We start from the raw sequence: 20,175 nt of genomic DNA, 5'->3' as shown, positions 1-20,175 counted from the left end.
AAACAATAACCAACAGGAATATAAAAACATGTTCATCATTACCAATGATCCAGAAATGCAAATTAAATTCCTGATGACATATCATGTTCCCCCAGTAAGAATGGATATTCTATCCAAAAGACTAAGATAATAAATGCTAGTGAGGAGATGCACACTGTGATGTGAGAGGAAATTAGTATTCCTGTTATGGAGCACAATAATGGAAGCTCCTCAAAAAATTAAGTAGCCTTGGCCAGGTATGGTGACACACACCTTTAATCCCAGCACTCTGAGGGCAGAAGTTGGAGAATTGCCCTGAGTTTGAGACCACCCTGAGACTACATAATGAATTCCAGGTCAGCCTGGGCTAGAGTGAAACCCTACCTCAAAAACAACAATAACAACCACCACAAAAAATTAAATATCTGGGTGTCGTGGCATACTCCTTGAGTCCCAGCACTTGAGAAGCAGAGATAGTAGGATCACTGTGAGTTCAAGGCCAACCTGAGACTACATAGTGAATTCCAGGTTAGTCTGGGCTAGAGCAAGACCCCACCTTGAAAAACAAAACAAAACAAAATAAATGAAACTATTTGATTGTCAAGCAATCCTACAACCTGATATACAACCAAATGAAATAAAGTCAAAATGTAGAAGAGGCATCAGCATTCCTATGTTAATTTCAGCACTGTTCACAGTAGCCAAGAAATAGAAACACCTAAGTGCCTATACACGTACATGATATATGCTGTCATTTACAACACCATGGATGGGCCTAGAAGACACTCAGTTAAATAAGCCAGGTATGGAAAAATAAATGTCACGTGATCTCACTCATGTGGAATCCAAAAGAATTGATCTTCTAGAACTAGTGTAAAACTGGTGGGCACCAGGGCTAGGGTGACTGGAGGCAAGAGGAGTAGAGGAAAACGTTGGCTAGAGAATAAATTATAATCAGATAGCATGTATTTCACAAGATCTACTGTGTATCATGGTAGGTGACGAGGTACTACTTTTCCTTAAGCAATATAACCTTTTAAAATCGGAAATATATTACTTTATGTCTCCTAAGTTTCTGGCTCCTCTGGTATGTGTAAGATATCCGTAAAATTTATATTTGTTTATCAAAACCTTACGGTTATTGTTTCTGTTTTTTGCTTTGGATTTAATTCTTTTTTTACAACATTCCATCTGAGACCACCACCTAAAAACTCATGGCTGCTAAAGTCTGAATCTCTGTCCAGACTTTTGTGCATGTTTCCAAATCCATATGTCCAAATTTTTGTTCGATATTACACTAAGGAAAACTTAAACCCAGAGGCACAAAATAGCCCTCATCTGTGTCTGCTCAATCTCCATCTCTTGGACTTCTGAGTTTTGTTTCTCTGCCACCCATGAATTCCTCCTTAAACTAGAAAGCCTGGTGCCCTCCTAAGCACTTACCATCCTTCCTCTGCTAATCCACATAGGCTCCACGTCCTCCTCACCCAAGCCTTAACTTGCCCAGCCTTCGCCCACTTCACCTGAGCTCTGTCTCCAGTCCCAACCGACTCCTGTCGTCTCTCCCAGCCCTCACCTCTCCCCAGTTCCAGCAATACCGAGCGCCATGTTCACCTGCAAGTGCAAAGGAAAAGTCTAGTGTTCTTGAAAACCTCCTCAAGTTGCCCTTACTTCCTTCATCTTGTGTATTTCCCCTGATCTTTCTGGAACTCCTAAAGAGGTCTGACCTTTCACGATGGTCTTCTCTGTTAGGCCTCAACTCTGAGTTCCTGCAATATGATTTTATTTTTCAAATTTCGTCACAGCATTTACACATGCTAGTTGTCTTTATCTTTTTCTTACCAAACTTTGAGCCCTCTTAAAGACAGGTGTTGTGTATTTTATCTGATTCCAAAGCTTTCTCTTTTATTTTAGTAACTCTTTCTTAATATTTTTTTTTTTTTTTGAGAGAGGGAGAGAAAGGCAGAAGCAGATAGAGAGAGAGAATGGGCACACCAGGGTCTCCTAGCCAAATGAGCTCCAGATGTATACTCCACCTTGGGCATCTGGCTTTAGGTGGGTATTATGGAATTGAACATGAGTCCTTTGGCTTCACAGGCAAGTGCTTTAACTGCTAAGCTATCTCTCCAGCCTTCCAGAACCTTCTCTTTTTAAATTTTTTTTTGTTTATTTTTATTTATTTATTTGAGAGGTACAGATGGAGAGAGAAAGAGACAGAGAGGGAGAGAATGGGAGCGCCGGGGCCTCCAGCTACTGAAAATGAACTCCAGACGCGTGCGCCCCCTTGTGCATCTGGCTAACGTGGGTCCTGGGGAATTGAGCCTTGATCAGAGGTGCTTGGGCTTTACAGGCAAGCATGTAACCACTAAGCCATCTCTCCAGCCCCTTCCAGAGCCGTCTAAGGATGAACAAACAGTAGAATGAATGCTAAGAATACTGAAGGGCATATTGTCCTTTTGTGGCATGTTGGCCTTCTCTAAATTCAAATGACTCTTCTCCAGTCTCCCCACCACACTGCACGCCACCCCCACGCAACACACACCCCCCTGCAAGTCAGCCCCCAGGAAAGGCATGGAAGCTCATTCTGCCGTCCTTACAGCAGATGGTAGCAGGCACCCCGCTCATTCCCGTATCCCCATGCTTAGCCCTTGCATTGTTACGATGTCTCTGTGTTAGGCAATCTGGAAACAACAGAATTCACTGGAAAATGAATGTTTTGTTTAAGTTCCGGGAGGATTATTATAAAGACGATGAGGCAAGCACTTTTTAATGCTACAAAAAAAAAAAAAAATCAAAACTTCTGTAATTAAAACCAGAAGCCATAGTATAGATGAAGGAAAATAGTGGCAACCAGCCTAAAAGAGCAAAAGCCTAGGCTTAAAATACAGTCAGGTGCAGCTGGACGACTGGACGTGATCTGAAGGCCGCATCACTAGACCGTTTCCTCACTGCATCAGGACCAGACAGCGTGCTTACACGAGACAGCCGAGGGGCCACCGGGACTAAAAGTCCTCGGTATGTGGCATGTGTGGTCCCCTGGGACGAGAACCCTGTAGGCGGCACTTCACTGCCCTGAAAGCTTGTCTGAACTAAGACATTGCAACAGATTATTCTGGGTGTTTTAGGATCATTATGACTTAGAATATTCTGCTATTGCATTTATGAGTGAGAACCAACTCTGAAAGTCGTACCCCTTTTAAATGAGTAAAAGGTTGACATTGTCTTCTCTAACGTGGTCAGGATGGATATATGTAGCATGAAGAACAAAAATCATTATTGAAGATCTGTTTTAAAGTTTTCTTCCCACTACAATTCTCTGACAGGTAGTAAGCAAAACAGGAAACCATTTGGGTAAGAAGGTAGAGCCCTTCCCTGAGTGAGTCCTGGGCTGACTTGCCCTCGCTGGATTCCCCTGTGTTTACCAGGGGAAGGACGCGGTGGCTTTCTTTGAAGCACATTTTGGAGGCTGGGTTTACCTTCTGGAACGTCACGGATCAAAGTTTGAGCTTTAGCTGAGCAGCTCAAAATCAACTTGATTTTGACAAGGCTCCAGAATGAGGACTCACTATTTAAGTATTCATGAAGTATTAATTTACAGGGGATTCGTATGTGACCGAGGGAATGGACCAATAAATTGTCTACAGAAAATGGGCGTACAGGCTTAATCTTCTTCCCAATAAACATCAAATGGAGAGATTAAGTTCTGCGGCGGGGGTCTGTTCTTAATCTAGTTTTAACATTGACCTTTCATTCTACCTGTACGCCATTCTGTGGCACGTCTTGATCTCCCAGACGAGGAGACTGGAAAGCTGTGTCCTCAGCTTGAGCTGCAGGCTGGGCAGAGATGACGCACTTGGACAAGCCCTGCTGCCGTCTGCTTAAAGCCATTTCAGGGAATGTGAGTGGAGGCAGTCAGTTCTAGAAAACTATGAGGTAGAACACAAGAAATAAAGTCACTGGACCACTGGTTTATGAAGACGACTCTATAGCAGGCTTTTTTTTTTCATTTGTCTTGTATTGTGGTAGTAAGAATCAAACATAACAAAATCGTCATTTGTCATTATTCCACTGAACTGTTTTCTTTATAGAACAAAGTGTTGAGGTGATCTGAACTACTTACATTGAAATGAATGTGGCTTTAATTTGAATCCCTTTCAGAATTTCTGACAAATCCAAGGAACTACAGAGTTCTCTTCATCACTAGAAGATCTTACAAAGCATAGTCTGGGTTATTTCTGAAAAGGTTTCCACAGGGAGCTTCTTTGAATTTACTCTTCCCCTGGCATTCACTAAGCAGGTGTCTGGAGTGGGTCCTCTGAGTGCAGCTGAAAGCCATGTAGAAATGGTCCCCAACAGAATGTGGGGAATCACAGAGGTGGCCTCCCACTGGGCTGGGTAAGGGTTCCCTTAATTCTAGACAATTTTGTTTCTCGGATATAGTTATTGCCTCACATGCTTATTACTTTCAGAAGAGTAAAATTGCCAAATGTGGCATAGTTTTACACTCCTCCTAGGGGTCTTTAGTATGCACACACATATACACACTTCCACCAAGTTCAGCCCGCTTTGCTTTTCCAATGACATGCCTTTCATTCCTTACAACTATAGGTGCTTTGGTTCCAACTTAACAGCCTATTAAAAAGTTGTGATTATATACCTTCATGCCCTTACTTAGGAGTTATCATGGGCACAGTTGCCAAAGAGAACACCTAACTTGAGGACTTCCTAAATCTCTGAGTCACTATACTAAGGAAATAAGTGGCTTCCAGCATACAGCGTGAGCTTGTGGGACTTGGGAGCTCATCATGTAAGGGTACTGGTATCTCTTACCCCAAGATTTTTAGGCCCCAGCTCACATAAGCTTTGTTGGACTTCACTTATTCACTCACTCATCTACCCAACAAATATTAAAAATGACCAAGTCACTGTTTGGAAGGCACCAGGCTGAAGTGAACAAGAGTGAAGACATCCAGTTGTCTTGCTGTGAGCAGTTGATGGAGTGTGGAGTAATGTAGGGGAGCAGCTAGAAAACTGGCAGTTAGGAGAGAACATAAGAAATGCTGTAGAAGAGGTGCATCATGCCTAACACGGGGGTTATCTGACCGAGTATGGGGTTGTGGGGTGCCAGAGAAGCACCTCTCATCCTCTAGGAAGCTGGTGGCTGACTGTATCAGTGGCTGAAGAAATGGCTCACTTCAACACAGGGCTTGTAATGCACTGGGGAGGCGCCGTGAGGGCCGCTGGGCTTTGCTGACCCACTAGTCGGCTGCGTTGGTGAGTTCAAGGTTCAGGGAGAGACCTTCTCCAAAACACAACGTGAGAGCCACTGAGGAAGAGACGCAGTGCCAACCTGCGGCCTCAGTAAGCACACTCGGAAGAGCGGCGCTGAGACAGAGCTCCGCGCGGTTGGAGGAACGGGGATTCTGCGGGGCTCTGCGCCCAGAGCTTGGAGTCCAAAGCAGGGAGTGGTGACCGTTGAGAACCACCCTCAAAACATTTACTGGCCAGATTCCAAATTGTGCTTTTGGTTGTTTTTGTTTTTGTTTTTTTTTTTTTTTGTCTTGAAGATATTTGGGACAATTGAAGAATTACTGCCTCCCTCACCACTCCCTGTGCTTTGTGAGACAACATGTAAAGGACAACACGATCCACTTGAAATAAAACAGCTGCTCACGCCTTAGGGAAAGTGGTCAGCACTTCCAGTCAGAGTCCTGGTGAAGGCCAGCAGCACCTAGGTTTGGTTCTCAGCCATGAAAAGCTGTCATCTGGGAAGATCCCACCTGGGCATCTGTTGTTTCGTTATTTCTTGGATGCCACAATCCACCCATGTGACAGGAATATGTCCTATGTGGCATACAAAGAAATGTCAACCACATTTACATTTATTATAAACTTTATTATTATAAAGTTAACTTTGTGTAACTTTAATTTTTTTTTATTAGTTATGGACATACTTAGTGTGTAAACAGCCCATGTTGGTACCATCCATACCCTCATCGCTGCCCCTCCTCGAAGGGACCTGCCTCATTGGGGATGCCAGTTATCCCCATGGGGATTGTGGGTTGTGCATTGTGGGGGTGTCCATCAGTTATGGGGAAGAGGCAATGTCTCTGTGCATAATGTTCCAACTTGTGGCTCTAACATTCTTTTTATTGTGTAGAAATGATATCACCTTATCTTCATGAAGCAAATTCATGGCATATATGTGTGTGTGTGTGTGTGTGTGTGTGTGTGTGTGTGTGTCAAACCTTTATTTGAGCTGTCATGGCATCACACGCCTTTAATGCTTGGAAGGTAGAAGGATCACTGTGAGTTCAAGACCATCCTGGGACTACAGAGTGAGTTGCAAGTCAGCCTGGGCTAGAAAAACCACAAAAAAAAACCCTTCATTTGATTGGATTTTTATAAATTCAGCTGAGATCATTGGTACTAGTACTCTCATTTTGCAGATTAAAAAAACCTGAATTTCGTATAAAGTCTAGCTCGACATAATAAAACTCAACAAACAGCAGTTCAGAGATGCATTCCCAAGATAACTAGCTTTAAATGCATTCTTGGCAGGAGTAATTTTCTTTTTTTTCCCCTTTTTAAGACTATTAAGTCAAATGTAGTGCCTCACACCTTTACTCCCAGCATCCAGAAGGCAGAGGTAAAAAGACAGTGTGTGTTCAAGGCTACAACTCACTCTGTAGACCAAGATTGAGTTCCAGGTCAACCTAGGTTAGAGTGAGACCTGACATCGGGAAAAATAAATTTATATATGTGTGTGTGTGTGTGTGTGTGTGTGTGTGTGTGTGTGTGTATTTTGCAGCCAGAAAGAGAGAGAGTGAGAGTGTGATTGGGTACATCAGAGTTTCTTGTCACAGCAGACTAACCCCAGATGCATGCACCATTTTGTGTGCCTGACTTTGTGTGGGTACTGGGGAATTGAACTGCAGCTGGCAGGATTTGTAAGCAAGTGCCTTTAACTACTGGGCTAGAGTGAGACCCTACCTCGAAAAAAAAATCTTGAGGCTTCTCTGTACTTTTTTTATCCTCCTTTTCCTCAATAAACATGAACGTACATTTTCCTTGACATTTCTGTATTTTTGAATGAAAATATCCTTAGGATCTTAGTTTTGGTAGTAAGTCAGCTGTTCTGTAGAGCACTGGCAGAGAAACCCCAGGGCCTTTGGTTTCTACTTGTCCTTACCAAACAAGCAGTCATTGGAAGAGACTTTATGAAACTCACAACAAATGGTGTCCTGGCTTTATAGTCTGGTTCTTACCATCAAAAAAAACCACTATTTGTTTCTACTTAGATGATATTTCACCTCAAACAATGAATCTCAAGTTTTCAAAAAGTGTAATACTTTAAGAAGTTACAAATCTGCTGGTGAGACTTCCCCGAGCTCGCCATATTTTCCAGGTGTGTTGATGAACATTTTTCTTCCTGGACCATAGCGTACTGTGAGATTAACTACAGAGTGTGGGAATGCTCCAAAACCAACACCTACCTGAAGTATAGCGGGGTTGTGGAATTGGTCTGGGGAGACTGTTTCTGAAACAAGACCTTAAGTCATCTCTGATGTCCGATTACATTGCCACCTTATGATACAACCAATCATTCCTTTAAAACATATTAGACATTTCTTTTTCCTCTTAAAAGCAATCAAAAAGATTTACAAGCTGAGTGGATATGTGACACAGTCAGCCTGTTGCACTCAGCAACATGTGAGACAGAAGTAAGTCAGGAATACCAAAAGTTGGGCCTTTCCAGCAAAGCTGCTGGTACCCGGTAAGATATCAGTTCTCCAGGAAGGCCCACCCACGCTGGTCTAACTGTGCGGAGAAGCGAGTGCTCCGTGCGAATTCAGCGCTTCCTTCAGACGGAGCACAGGCGTCGAACTCTGTGCGAGGCAGTGTCTTGCTGTGAATAAGAAAAACAGTGATAGAGGAGGGTGGTATAGAGAGGAGAAAACATTCCTGTGAAATGCGAACATACAGCTACCAAAGCAGCTGACCTCCCATCAGTCAGGCTGTTCTAACCTCAGTACCTTCTCCTCGACGCCATGCACGCCAGCCCATTTCAGTCTGCCACATTCTCTCTGGGAGTCACTGTGTTCTTCCCAAAGGTGCCATTTGCATGTGGAAGGGACAGGTAGGTGCCGTTCTCTTTCTCCTTGATGTCAGTTTTGGCAGTACAAAACACCTTATCCTTGTGGAATCGAATCTTATCTGGCTTCCCTGATACACCTGTGGCTGTCTTTTGCTCTGACTTGCTCGGACCCCCTGGCTGTGGCTTATTCACTTCACTCGTCTTTCTCCCAGTGCCTGTCCTCCAGCTGTTTAATCCCGAGCTCATTTCTCCATAGAGTGTCTTCAAAGAACAGACACCACAGACTTCCCACAGCCACCTGGCTCGAGCGTCAGCTCTTAGGCTCTCTTCCACACTTACGTCCCTAACCTGGCCTTCTTTCCTCCTCTCCAGTCTGGTACTTAAAATATGTTGCATATTTGCACTGCAAACATGTAAGAAATTTAATCTGCTTCCACAGTAAAGCGATCTTTTCTCCCTTATCTCTCTTGGCACCTGGTTATCCAAGTTTCCCCTTTCATCATCATTGGGACACTGTTTTTGGCAGCCTACCACTATCCAAACAAGTGTGCTTCATAAAACGTTTAAAGGAATCTGGACACCTTTTTAAAAACTTTAAAAGAATTATTTATTTATTTTATTGACAACTTCCAAAATTGTAGACAGTAACCCATGGTAATTCCCTCCCTCCCCCTACTTGAAACTTTAAAACTCCACTCTCCATAATATCCCCTTCCCCTGTCAATCAGTCTCTCTTTTATTTTGATGTCATCATCTTTCATCCTATTATATTGTCAGGCACTGCAAAGTCATGGATATCCAGGCCATTTTGTTGTCTGTAGGAGCACGTTGTAAGGAGTCCTACCTTTCCTTTGGCTCTTACATTCTTTCCAGCACCTCTTCTGAAATGGGCCCTGAGCCTTGGAAGATGTGATATTTCAGTGCTGAGCACTCCTCACTTCCTTTCAGCACCATGGTGCCTTCTGAGTCATCCCAAGGTCACTGCCATCTGAAAAGAGAAGGTTCTCTAACCAAAAGTGAGAGTAGCATTCATATATGGGTGTGAACGTTAAGAGAAGTGCTGACTGGGCAGTTTGGTGAGCACAGTGTACACATTTAGCCCGACAGCAGCAGACGTTACACCGCTAGGGCTCCTGACTACCCCTGTTGTAGGTTTTCAGTATCAGGGATGTAATCTTTCCCAGGGAGCAGGCCTCCAGTCCAATTAGAGAGTGGTTGTTTTCTCCCATAAAAACACACCACTATTTCACCTGTTGGCTCATTTGGCCCAGTTGGCCAAATATAAGGCTTGCAGTGTCCACTGTTGGGTATCTTCACTGGTGACTTCTCTCTCTCCCATTGAACTGCATGCAGCATGGCTTTTTCCAGCTTTCTGTCAGCTGGTCAACATGGAGGAGATTTGCAGCTCAGCTCCAGCAGGATTTCTCAGTGGCCTTGCAGCCCAAGTCCATATAGTCTCCAGCAGTAGGGTCTTACCATTTATTCCTGGTGGGAAACCAAGGGCCTCGGCCATGGCCTGTAATGTTTTTGGGGCATCAGGTACATCAACAACTCACTGGAGGGTATCTCATCCCTGGCACTGAAAATTTTCTACTAACAATCTATGGCTGCTGGGTGTGCCATGTCCAAAACAGTAGGTTTTCATATGACTTATTTATATCCTCTTAGCCTTCCCTGCACCTTTCCTTTACTCAATCTCTTCCCCTAACCTCACTTAGGCCTTTTCACCCCCATTAATCTGTTATTCTACTTACATATATGCAATACCATCCTATTAAGCCCCCCTTCCTTTGTAAACTTTTAACTTGCCAGTTTTTATACATATGCATAATTATTTTGATTATAATCCTGTCTTGTTACCTTCTTTTATCCCCTCTCCTCTGTCTCCTTCTGCTAAACACCTCCTTCTTCCCAACTAGTTAATTTTCAAGGCATTGATTTCAAACCATCAATGGAAAGGATGCTGCTAAAAACCATCCTTTAAAAGTACGAGGCTGGGCTCAGACCTACGATTTAGGCAGTGTGGAGGCTGAGTTGGGAAGTTTGTGAGATTGAGGATATCCTGGCTTCTTAGACCACGATTCAAAAGAAAACCCTTTTAGGGACTCTCTGGGAAGAGGACAAGGGGAAGGAGAGAGAGCATGGAACAAGAGACAGAAGGAAGGAAGATATGATCAATGCATGAGGTATGCATGTGTGGGAATGCTAGAAACTCATTAATTTGTACAACTAATAACTATTAATTTTAAAATTATATCAAGAGGCTGGGAAGATGGTTTAGGCAAGCCATGGTTCAATTACCCAGCCACTCACATTAAACCAGTCATCTGTTTATAGCAGCAAGAGACCCTCTTGCATCTCCCCTCCCCCACAAATCTGTGCAAATAAATAAACTTAAAAAGTCCACATATCCCCGTGCGTGGTGGCTCACGCCTTTAATCCCAGCCCTCAGGGGAGGCAGAGGTAGGAGAATCACTGTGAGTTTGAGGCCACCCTAATAATACATAGTGAATTCCAAGTCAGCCTGAGCTAGAGTGAGACCCTACCTCAAGGGGTTAAAAAAGTACCTATATCAAGATTTGAATAATCATAGTACAGCTTGGTATTTTATAATTTCTCAATAAAAATATTCTATTCAGGGCTCACTCCAATTCTTTTCTCCTTTTATAATTAGGACTTTATTTTTTTCACTGATTCTAACCCTTTTCTATATTTGTGAGGCTCATCTCAGCACTGTTTGACCATGTCCAGGTCCATCCACCCCTCAGTCCTGACCCCCAAGCTCAGGTATACTTGGAAAATTTTCTAACCTAGAACTTGCAAAACAAAGGCTTGCAGCACCAGGGGTTTGTGTCCTTGTGACTTGAAAAATAAAAAAAACTCAATGTTCAGCTTCTCCACTCTTGTCTGGCTCCAATAAGTAACCTCATGCCTGATTTGTGCTCAGAGCTTTCAGTCTTGGCAGAAATATGATGCAGGAAGCTGGGCGTAGCGATGCAAGTCTTTAATCCCAGCACTCAGGAGGCAGAGGTAAGAGGATCACTATGAGTTCAAGGCCAGCCTGAAACTACATAGTAAATTCCAGGTCAGCTTGGGATAGAGAAAGACCCTACCTCAAAAGAAGAAAAAGAGTCTGGTGTGGTAGCGCATGCGTTTAATCCCAGCACTTGAGAGGCAAAGGTAGGAGGACCATTGTGAGTTCAAGGCCACCCTGAGACTACATAGTGAGTTCTAGGTCAGCCTGGGCTAGAGTGAGACCCTACCTTGAAAAACAAAAAAATAAAAAAAAAATTTAAAAAGAGGGCTGGGGAGATAGCTTATCAGTTAAAGCACTTGCCTGCAAAGCCTAAGGACCCATGTTTGATCTCTCTCCAGAGTCCATGTAAGCCAGATGAAAAGGTAAGGCAAACGCAAGGTTGCACCTAGGTGGTGCAAGTGTCTGGAGTTTGATTACAGTGACTGAGGCCCTGGCATGCCAGTTCTCTTTCTTTCTCTCTTTTTCTGGCTCTCTCTAAAAAAAAAAAAAAAAAAAAGGTGCCGGGTGTGGTGGCTCACGCCTTTAATCCCAGCACTCAGGAGGCAGAGGTGGGAGGATTGCTGTGAGTTTGAGGCTACCCTGAGACTCCATAGTGAATTCCAGGTCAGCCTGGGCTACAGTGAGACCCTACCTCAAAAAACCAAAAAAAAGAAAAAAGAAAAAAAAGAAATGTGATGCAGGCTGGAAGTTTTATAACAAAGTACTATAAAATAAGGTCTGTGAGCAAAGGCTCAAGAGTGAGATTTATCCCCTGGAGAAGAGATTACTGGAGCATGGCCTAATAATTATGTTTTGATTTGTGGGTATTAATCACAATCAGAACTCTTACAACATGCTCCTCCAGACTCAAAATGGCCTGGACATCCCAGACCTCACAGTGCCTGGCACTACCTACACAAGACCATCATAACAGGAGGAAAAGATCATGACATCAAAATAAAAGAGAGACTGATTGAGAGGGGGAGGGGACATGATGGAGTTTCAATGGGGAAAGCAGGAGGAGGGAGGAAATTACCATGGGATATTGTTTACAATTATGGAAATTATTAATAGAAAAGGACTCTGATGAATGTTGGTCATATCCATGGGTGAAATATAGGAATATACTCTTAAGTTGTAGGAGAAACTTTGCTGGCAGAAAAAGAAGAGCATGTTATCTATACACTGGTATTTTTGATAAGAAATCTATTAAACCATTGTTCCTAGGAATAGTACAGTTTGGAACAGACTTTGGTCTAAACCTAAGAAGTGAAGGCCCAGGGTTTCCTAGCTGGTCGCAGACATGTCTGAAGACATCAGATTTCTTTTTCACTGTTCTGGTTCTAAATTGATAGACAATATCCCTTAAATTAAGAAGCAATTAGGGTGAATTTAACAAAACTCATGGTGAATAGTGGATAATTATTGATCTCATCCAAATATTTACAAGAGCATTCAGTAGTAATTGCTCTCATGGGATTCAAAGCATCTCTATTAGGTTGGCTAATCAGCAATTCACTTGTTTCTCTACTGGATGCAGAGAGTCGACCTGAGGGTTCTTAGTGAGCACTAACAAGATCTTAGTAGCCATTAACAAAATCTACTGAATGTGAAAAGTTTAAACAGTTGTAAAAATTAAGCAGCTCATGATCAGATGTCTGCTGCTTCTTTTATGCCTGTAACTGTATACACACACACACACACACACACACACATATACATACATACATATATATATATATATATACACACACACACACACACACACACACACACACACACACACAAGTGAAAAGACACTGCATGTACCTTGTCCTTTCTGTCCTTGCTAGGGACCCTGTCTTAGCTGCTAAGTCGCTGTGTTGCATAACTCAAGAAGCAGTGCTAAAGTGGCTCAAAGCAAGAAACACGGGGTCAGCAAGAGGCCCCCACTGTCTGGCAAGGGGAAAGCACAGGCAGAAGGGCCTTGAAGATATCGCCCAGGGAAGGAGCAGCAGCAGGTTGTCAGTCAGTCCCAGAAGTCACTCCAGGGCAGGGCACAAAGCAACCCCAACCCCAGAGGAATGCCCAGGACAGGACAAAGCCTAGATCCCACCAAGGAATAGTGCTTCCTTATCCCAGGCAGAGTCTTAGCACATATGACATGTGAAACAGAAGACCAAACTGTAAAGAAAAATATTACCAAACAACTCCAAAATTTCCTATCTATTGTTACAAACAAATCAGAGAACTAAAACCAACTGACACATGCCCCAGGCCCATGTCTCTCCTCACCCTTTCTACTTCTTCCCTCTGAAGACATTTTAAAGCCATAGTCTCTGATTTCATAAATATTTAAGATTCCCTCCACATGCCATAGAGCATACTATAAACAAAAAGATACAACACAAAATTGGGCATGAGTTAAAAAACAAAATTAATTTTTTTTAAAAATCTAAGTATGTTCTCTTACTTTCTGGGAGTTGGCAATTGAATATAAATTACTCTTAAAACATTTTATTTATTTGAAAAGAGAGAGAGAGAGAGGCAGATAGAAAACTCCAGACACATGTGCCACCTTGTGCATCTGGCTTTATGTGGGTAATGGGGAATGGAAACTGAGTCCTCTGGCTTTGCAGGCAAAGCGCCTTAACCACTAAGCCGTCTCTCCGGTCCGAAATTACTCTTTTTTGATATCCCAACTTTGTAGCCACAGAAGCATCTTCGTGGAGATGGTGGCAGACCCTGAGGAAACACAAAGCCCATCAAAGTAGATATTGAGAGGTTATCAAGAGCCTAAGACTTACGGAGACTTCTACCACCCCCTTCAAGGCTCAGGAACACTGTGGAAGAGGAAGCAGGAAAATGTACAAGCGTTGGGTGGGAAGGTGAACTTTGGATCACTGTCCTCCCAACATGAAGCACGTGGTGCATTCATGACCCCACAGTGGACACTGATACACCCACAAGACCCGCACAGTTTTGAACCCATCAGGATTTTGACATGGAGAACAGAGGAGGGCAAGAGGAATAAGCCAGCAAAAGAGTAATAATAATAATAGAGTGTGTGTGTAATAAAACCCCAAGTTTGTAGCTGTGGGCTGAAGAGAGGGCGCTTCCCTTTCCCTAATGCCCCATTCTGTCTCGCGTCTTGAAGGAAGGGAGGTGGCGGGCTTCACATTGGTTAGGAGAGCTCATCTGAACCCTGTGGCATCCCTCAACTAGCAACTTTATTCCCTTGTGAGGAAGGGTGGGAGCCATGTAGGGTTTCATTCTGTAGTCCAGACTGGCCTCGAACTCATGGCAGTCCACCTACCTCAGCTGCCTGAGTGCTAGGACTACAAACCTGCGCCACCACCTTCAGCCTTAGGAGCTTTCAAGCCCTGAAAAGCCCATGGAAAGAGCTCAGGAGAAAGCCAGCCGCTGCTGAGTCGCCCTCCTGCGTAAGCCACTTCTCCTTCCCTGCCACCACTTCTGGTTCAACTTGTGAAGCGCTGATGCAGAACCAGCAGCTGTTATTGAGGCAACAGCTAACATCTCCTGACTTAGGCGACTCCTCAGTACTGCTAAGAGCTTGTGTAATCGGGAGAACACTGTGATTTCATCTACCGCTCACTGAGCTTTAACTAGCAAGTTTAAATTCCTGAGATCCAGAATAGAGCGTGTGGTCATGGTGAAACAAGACATAATCTAACTAAAAACTATTGAGAGTCTTCTTCTGATGGTAATGGAGGAGGACAAACAGATCAATCAGTTCAGCCGTTCGCAGAAGGAATCATCATCCCCGTAAGCCTGCATCACTAAGTCACAGAGGGAGCATTGACGGATTACAGGCACAAAGAGTTGGCCCGCTGTTTGGTAGGGTATTATATGTGAATAGCTTGAACATGGGAATCAAATGTTTTGTCCCTGCCTGGCAGTGCACAAGCCATTGTGCAACATTATACTGAAAATGAAAAGAATCTACAGTTTCTTAACAATTCCTGTACAAATCACCATATAGGAGACAGCCTGAGATCAACATGCAGAATTTGGAACGGAGACTTGTTTTGACTCCGAGGTCAGAACCCTCCACAGCCAAGTCCTTTGGATAATGAAGACCCCTTTTCCTATATTTTCCCAGCTTGATCTGGACCTAGGCAAATACCACTTAAACATAATCTGCCCTTAAACATTCTTTCCTTTTCATTTTGACTGTGTTTGTGTTTCCTAGGGCGCATGTAAGAGTTTTCAAAATATTTACTATATATTTCTGTGTTGTTAAGAAAAAAAGGTTCAGTTTTCGTGTGCAAGTTATTTTCAGCAAGCAAATCGTTTCCTGGAGTACAAAAGGCTAGATATACAAAAACAAACAAGAGAGCGTGTGCAGTTTTAACAGATGGGGCCTTGGACATGAGTTTTGAAGTTCGGGTTTTGTTTCCGGATCCCGCTTTTGGCCCTATCACTTCACAGCGCTTAGAGAGACCCTGAAATAATAAATCAGTGACATTTGCACAGTTTTTAAGGCTGACAGTTTAATTTTTTTTCCTGTTTTGTCTATCGCTGTGGCCAATGTAATTAGGTCATAGTCATGTGAAGAGTTAGTCGTACAAGAAAAATGTTGGATGTGGATGCATGCTTTGAGGGCGATTTGTTTCTACTAACATTCACCATATCATTTGCTCATGAAACTCACTCACTTTCCCCACACTGAAGGTATTTGTGCTGTTTCTGAAGGAATGCACAACCCTGACTTAAAGGGATGTTTCTGTTTACTTTTATACAGTGGTTGAAATAATGCCTTGTAAAAAGATTTTTATCATGTATACCACTGATTTTAAAGTGCTGATTTTAATTATATGGTTGCAAAGATGAAAAGCTGTCATTCCAGGAAGAAGAAGAGAAAATCTTAAGTAAGCACAGTACTCCAGAAATGGCAACAGAGTTCATATGCTATAGCATGCACAACTTTGCAGACTGCCATCTAACTTCATTTGTGGAAAGATTGTTTATAAGTCTTAGACCACAAGCATTTTATCATTTATAACCATACATGAAAGTTTCAGTTTTCTACACTGAGAAATGTTAGGAGCCATCAGTGAAAGCAAATTTCACAAAACCATGATATTTATTCATGTTTTGGGAAAAATCTTAATTTTATTTTTTTCTTATTTATTTATTTGAGAGTGAAAGAGAGACAGAGAGAATGGGCATGCCAGGGCCTCCAGTCACTGCAAACCAACTCCAGATGCATGTACCACCTTGTGCATCCGGCTTATGTGTGTCCTGGGGAATCAAACCATGGTCCTTTGGCTTTGCAGACAAACGCCTTAACCACTAAGCCATCCCTCCAGCCCAGGAAAAATCTTAATATTAAGTCTTTTTATTCTTTAGTTAGCTGAGAGTCTTCATTATATTCTTGTGGGTTAATTGAAAATTTTTAGGAATAAAAAGATTAGCTGAACTCAAAATTTAAACACCAGGACGAGGAAACATAAAAGGCACAATTTAACACATTTTATTGGCCAAGTCTAAAGGTCAAAATTACCAAGCTTTATAGGGCACCATTACAGTTGTACAGTAGATCTCTTGTAGGAATCATAAAGGAGAGCTACTGTAGAGAATGTCTAGAACACAAATGCAAAATCTGAGTTCCTTTCTGTGACGGAAGCAGAGTAATTGTCAAGAGTTTAACAATATTGCTAAAGAATTTAAAGGGCTAACAGCTCTTGAAGAATGTGCAAGATAGCTCTATTGTGCTTAAGTAACATTTACTGAGAAGCATGGCATGCCAAACATTAAGCAATCCACAGAATTCCTGAGTCCCTACCCAGTGATTCTATTTCCAAATAAGATAAGTAGGTGAGATATACAAAAGAAATTAGGTGGCATAGTCACTATCTTATAGACATCTACAAACAAAAGAAGTATTAGTGCCCCACTTTGCTAAGTAAAACCTGAGAAGAAGCCAGATAGATAAGAAATAGTGGTAGCTTTTCAGAGAACACACGGTTTGCTTTCCAAAACAAAATGTCCATAACTCATCAAATAAGTTTCTGCAATTCTGTTTTCATATATTAGCAGGAGTAAAATCATCTACTTTTGTTTTTGTTTTTATTTTTATTTATTTGAGAGTGACAGAGGGAGAGAGAAAGAGAGAGACAGAGAAAATGGGTGCGCCAGGGCCTCCAGCCACTGCAAATGAACTCCATGCGCCCCCTTGTGCATCTGGCTGACGTGGGTCCTGGGGAATGGAGCCTCGAACCAGGGTCCTTAGGCTTCACAGGCAAGCGCTTAACCGCTTAGCTATCTCTCCAGCCCACTATTATTTATTTATCTTAGAGAGAGAAAGAGAGATAGGGAGGGACAGAATGCACACCAGGGCCTCAAGTCGCTGCAAACAAACTCCAGACACATGCGCCACTCTGCGTCTGGCTTATGTGAGTCCTGGGGAATTGCAGCCCGGTCCTTTGGCTTTGCAGACAAGCGCCTTAACCACTAAGCCACCTCCCCAGCTCCAGTTACTTATATTTTACTTGAGAAATGAAAGATTCATTCATGAGACAGTCGATTTCCTGAATCATACTGGTGAATTTTTTTGTGACATTTGAAATTCGCAGTGGCCTCTTAACCAGACCACTAACACGTCCTGCTGTCGAGACCACGAGCGCGCTCCGCAGTCCTCAGGACGGGCAGCATTTGGAGGGTGTGTGTGGAACATCAACTCTCACAGTCGGGCTGAGGTTGCAGCTGCCGTCACAGGACTGCCTTCGACGTGCTAATGGCTTTTCTCTTTACAGGGACTTTATGTTTTTGTGGTTTATTTTATTTTACACAACCAAACATGTTGCCCTATGAAGGCCAGCTACACAGTAGAAGTGAATGGTCATCCGGGCCCCAGTACAGCCTTCTGCACACCTGGGAGTGGAATGCCTCCTGCTGGAGGGGAGATCAGCAAGTCCACCCAGAACCTTATCAGTGCCATGGAAGAGGTATGCAGTCCCCACACCAACTCTCTCATTCTACTGCCTCTCCTGCCCCCCCCCCAGAAAAGAGTACAAGACAAATGCTACTGTGTGATTTTTTAAAAAAAATAATTTATTTATTTATTCATTTGACAGAGAGAGAGAAAGAGAGAAGGGGCACACCAGGGCCTCCTGCCACTGCAAACAAACTCCAGATGCATGCGCCACCTTGTGCATCTGGCTTACAAGGGTACTGGGGAATCGAACCTGGGCCCTTAGGCTTCACAAACAAGTACCTTGACCACTAAGCCACCTCTCCAGCTCTGCTTGTATGATTTTTAAATGATTTCCTTAGTGTTTCATGCTGTTTATTCAATTATTTTTCTTTCCTGACCTGTGAGCTGCACTGAGCAGCAGTGTATTAGGAAATCCAAATACAACTTGACATTTCCTTCCAAATCTCTCTAGTTTGCTGTAGCAGGGCTTGACTCGATCTAAGAAGTGGTGATTTTTGTTTTATTAATTATGTATATAGTGAGTACACAGCCGTGACAGGACCGTCGTTGGCCTTCTCCCTTGTCATCATTCACAAAAGCACATCCATAGCTCTTTCTTCATCTATCCCAATACATGACTTCATTCCCAACAGTCCACAATAAAATAAACTGATAGTCCTTTCAATTTAAATACCAGAAAATGGGCTGGAGAGATTGCTTAATGGCTAAGGCATTTGCCTGCAAAGCCAAAGGATCCCGGTTCGATTCTTTAGAACCCATGTAAGCCAGATGCACAAGGGGATGGGGGCCGCACACACCTGAAGTTAATTTTCAGTGGCTGGAGGCCCTGGCTCGCCTATTTGCTCCCTCTTTCTTTCTCTCTCTCTCTCTCCCTCTCTCAAATAAATAAATAAAATGTATTTAACTACCAGAAAATATGCTAGAACAACAGCTCAGAGGGTGCTTTTCTGACACTACTGGAAAATGTAGGCAGGATTTCCTCTGTAAAAACCATGGCCCACTGTTCTTTGTGTTCTGTCCACATTAGTTTGATTTCCTGAATCTGAATCACATTGCCAGTAACTTTCAGCAATGCTGCCCAGGGCAGAAGCTTCTGCTCAGATTTTAAAGCACATCTGAGTAGATATGCCCCAGGGCAGGCAGGAATGCACAGCCCTCCCAGTTGTGGGGGGCTGAGATGTACATGTGTGGCTCACATTGCCCTCTACATGAAGGAACCAGGGGCAACAATATTTGTATTTGCATGCCACAAAACACAATATCGCTAAGCTACCTGTGGCTCAATTTAGAGTAACTGTCATTAAGGATTCATGCCATCATTTACTCTGGCCACACTGTAAATGCCCAGCATACGTGGAAGCTGCGGTATTACAGAACAGTTATGAAATATGTCTGTCATCACCGACAGTTCCGCTGACCAATGTCTTGTAGATGTCCAACTTCCCAGGGAAACCGTTCTTAAGACTCCATCTTCCTCCAGTTCATCTCTAAGATTTCAAGTCACTTTTCTTACTACTAAATATCTCTGCAGTCTCCCAGAAAACCTTACATTGGCAGGTAGCAGCTCTGCTGAGCTCCTGGGCTACAACCACTGCTTGAGTGTTGCCCTGGTTTTAAATACAACCACATAGCTCAAAGTGTGGTCTGTGATACTCAGAGGTATAGAATTGGCTGTGATCCAGCCATCCACAAACCACTGTTGATGACATTCTAATGAAAAAAAAGAAAAGAAAAGAAAAGAGAAGAAAAGAAAAGAAAAGAAAAGAAAAGAAAAGAAAAGAAAAGAAAAGAAAAGAAAAGAAAAGAAAAGAAAAAAATAGGAGACTGTTTACCAATAGCCTAGAGGGGACATAAATGCACTTAATTGTCTCAGGATAGAGCTATCTTTCTAATCATTGAATCAAAAACAAGGAGAGATTCCAGGTGCCAGGGAGGAACTTTCTTTGTAAATTTAGCATGTCCTTCAGACATCTATTCTATTCAAATGTGCTGTTTTAAATTAGGAATTCAGTGTGTTCTTCCAAGTGTCCTTTACAAACATCTTATAAAAATCAAAATGCATTTATTAAATTTTAAATAGTTTTCTTTCTTCCTACACAGCAACACAGAATTTCTGATAAGTTGTTAAAAAAAAACAAAAAC

At 42.8% G+C, this 20,175-nt stretch overlaps 1 protein-coding gene across 1 annotated transcript in view; it reads left to right on the top strand.

Moving 5' to 3' along the window:
• Nucleotides 1-20,175, top strand: part of Adgrv1 (adhesion G protein-coupled receptor V1) — a 535,418-nt gene that overhangs the window by 504,748 nt on the left and 10,495 nt on the right. The window contains exon 87 of the mRNA XM_045133393.1: nucleotides 17,852-18,043. Within this exon, the coding sequence (XP_044989328.1) occupies nucleotides 17,852-18,043 (192 nt within the window). The remainder of the gene's footprint in view (nucleotides 1-17,851; nucleotides 18,044-20,175) is intronic.

Source organism: Jaculus jaculus, chromosome 14 (assembly GCF_020740685.1).
Source record: "Jaculus jaculus isolate mJacJac1 chromosome 14, mJacJac1.mat.Y.cur, whole genome shotgun sequence".
NCBI classification, from domain to species: Eukaryota; Metazoa; Chordata; class Mammalia; order Rodentia; family Dipodidae; genus Jaculus; species Jaculus jaculus.
Note: the sequence above shows the minus strand (reverse complement) of the source record. Positions and strands in the feature narration are given on the sequence as shown.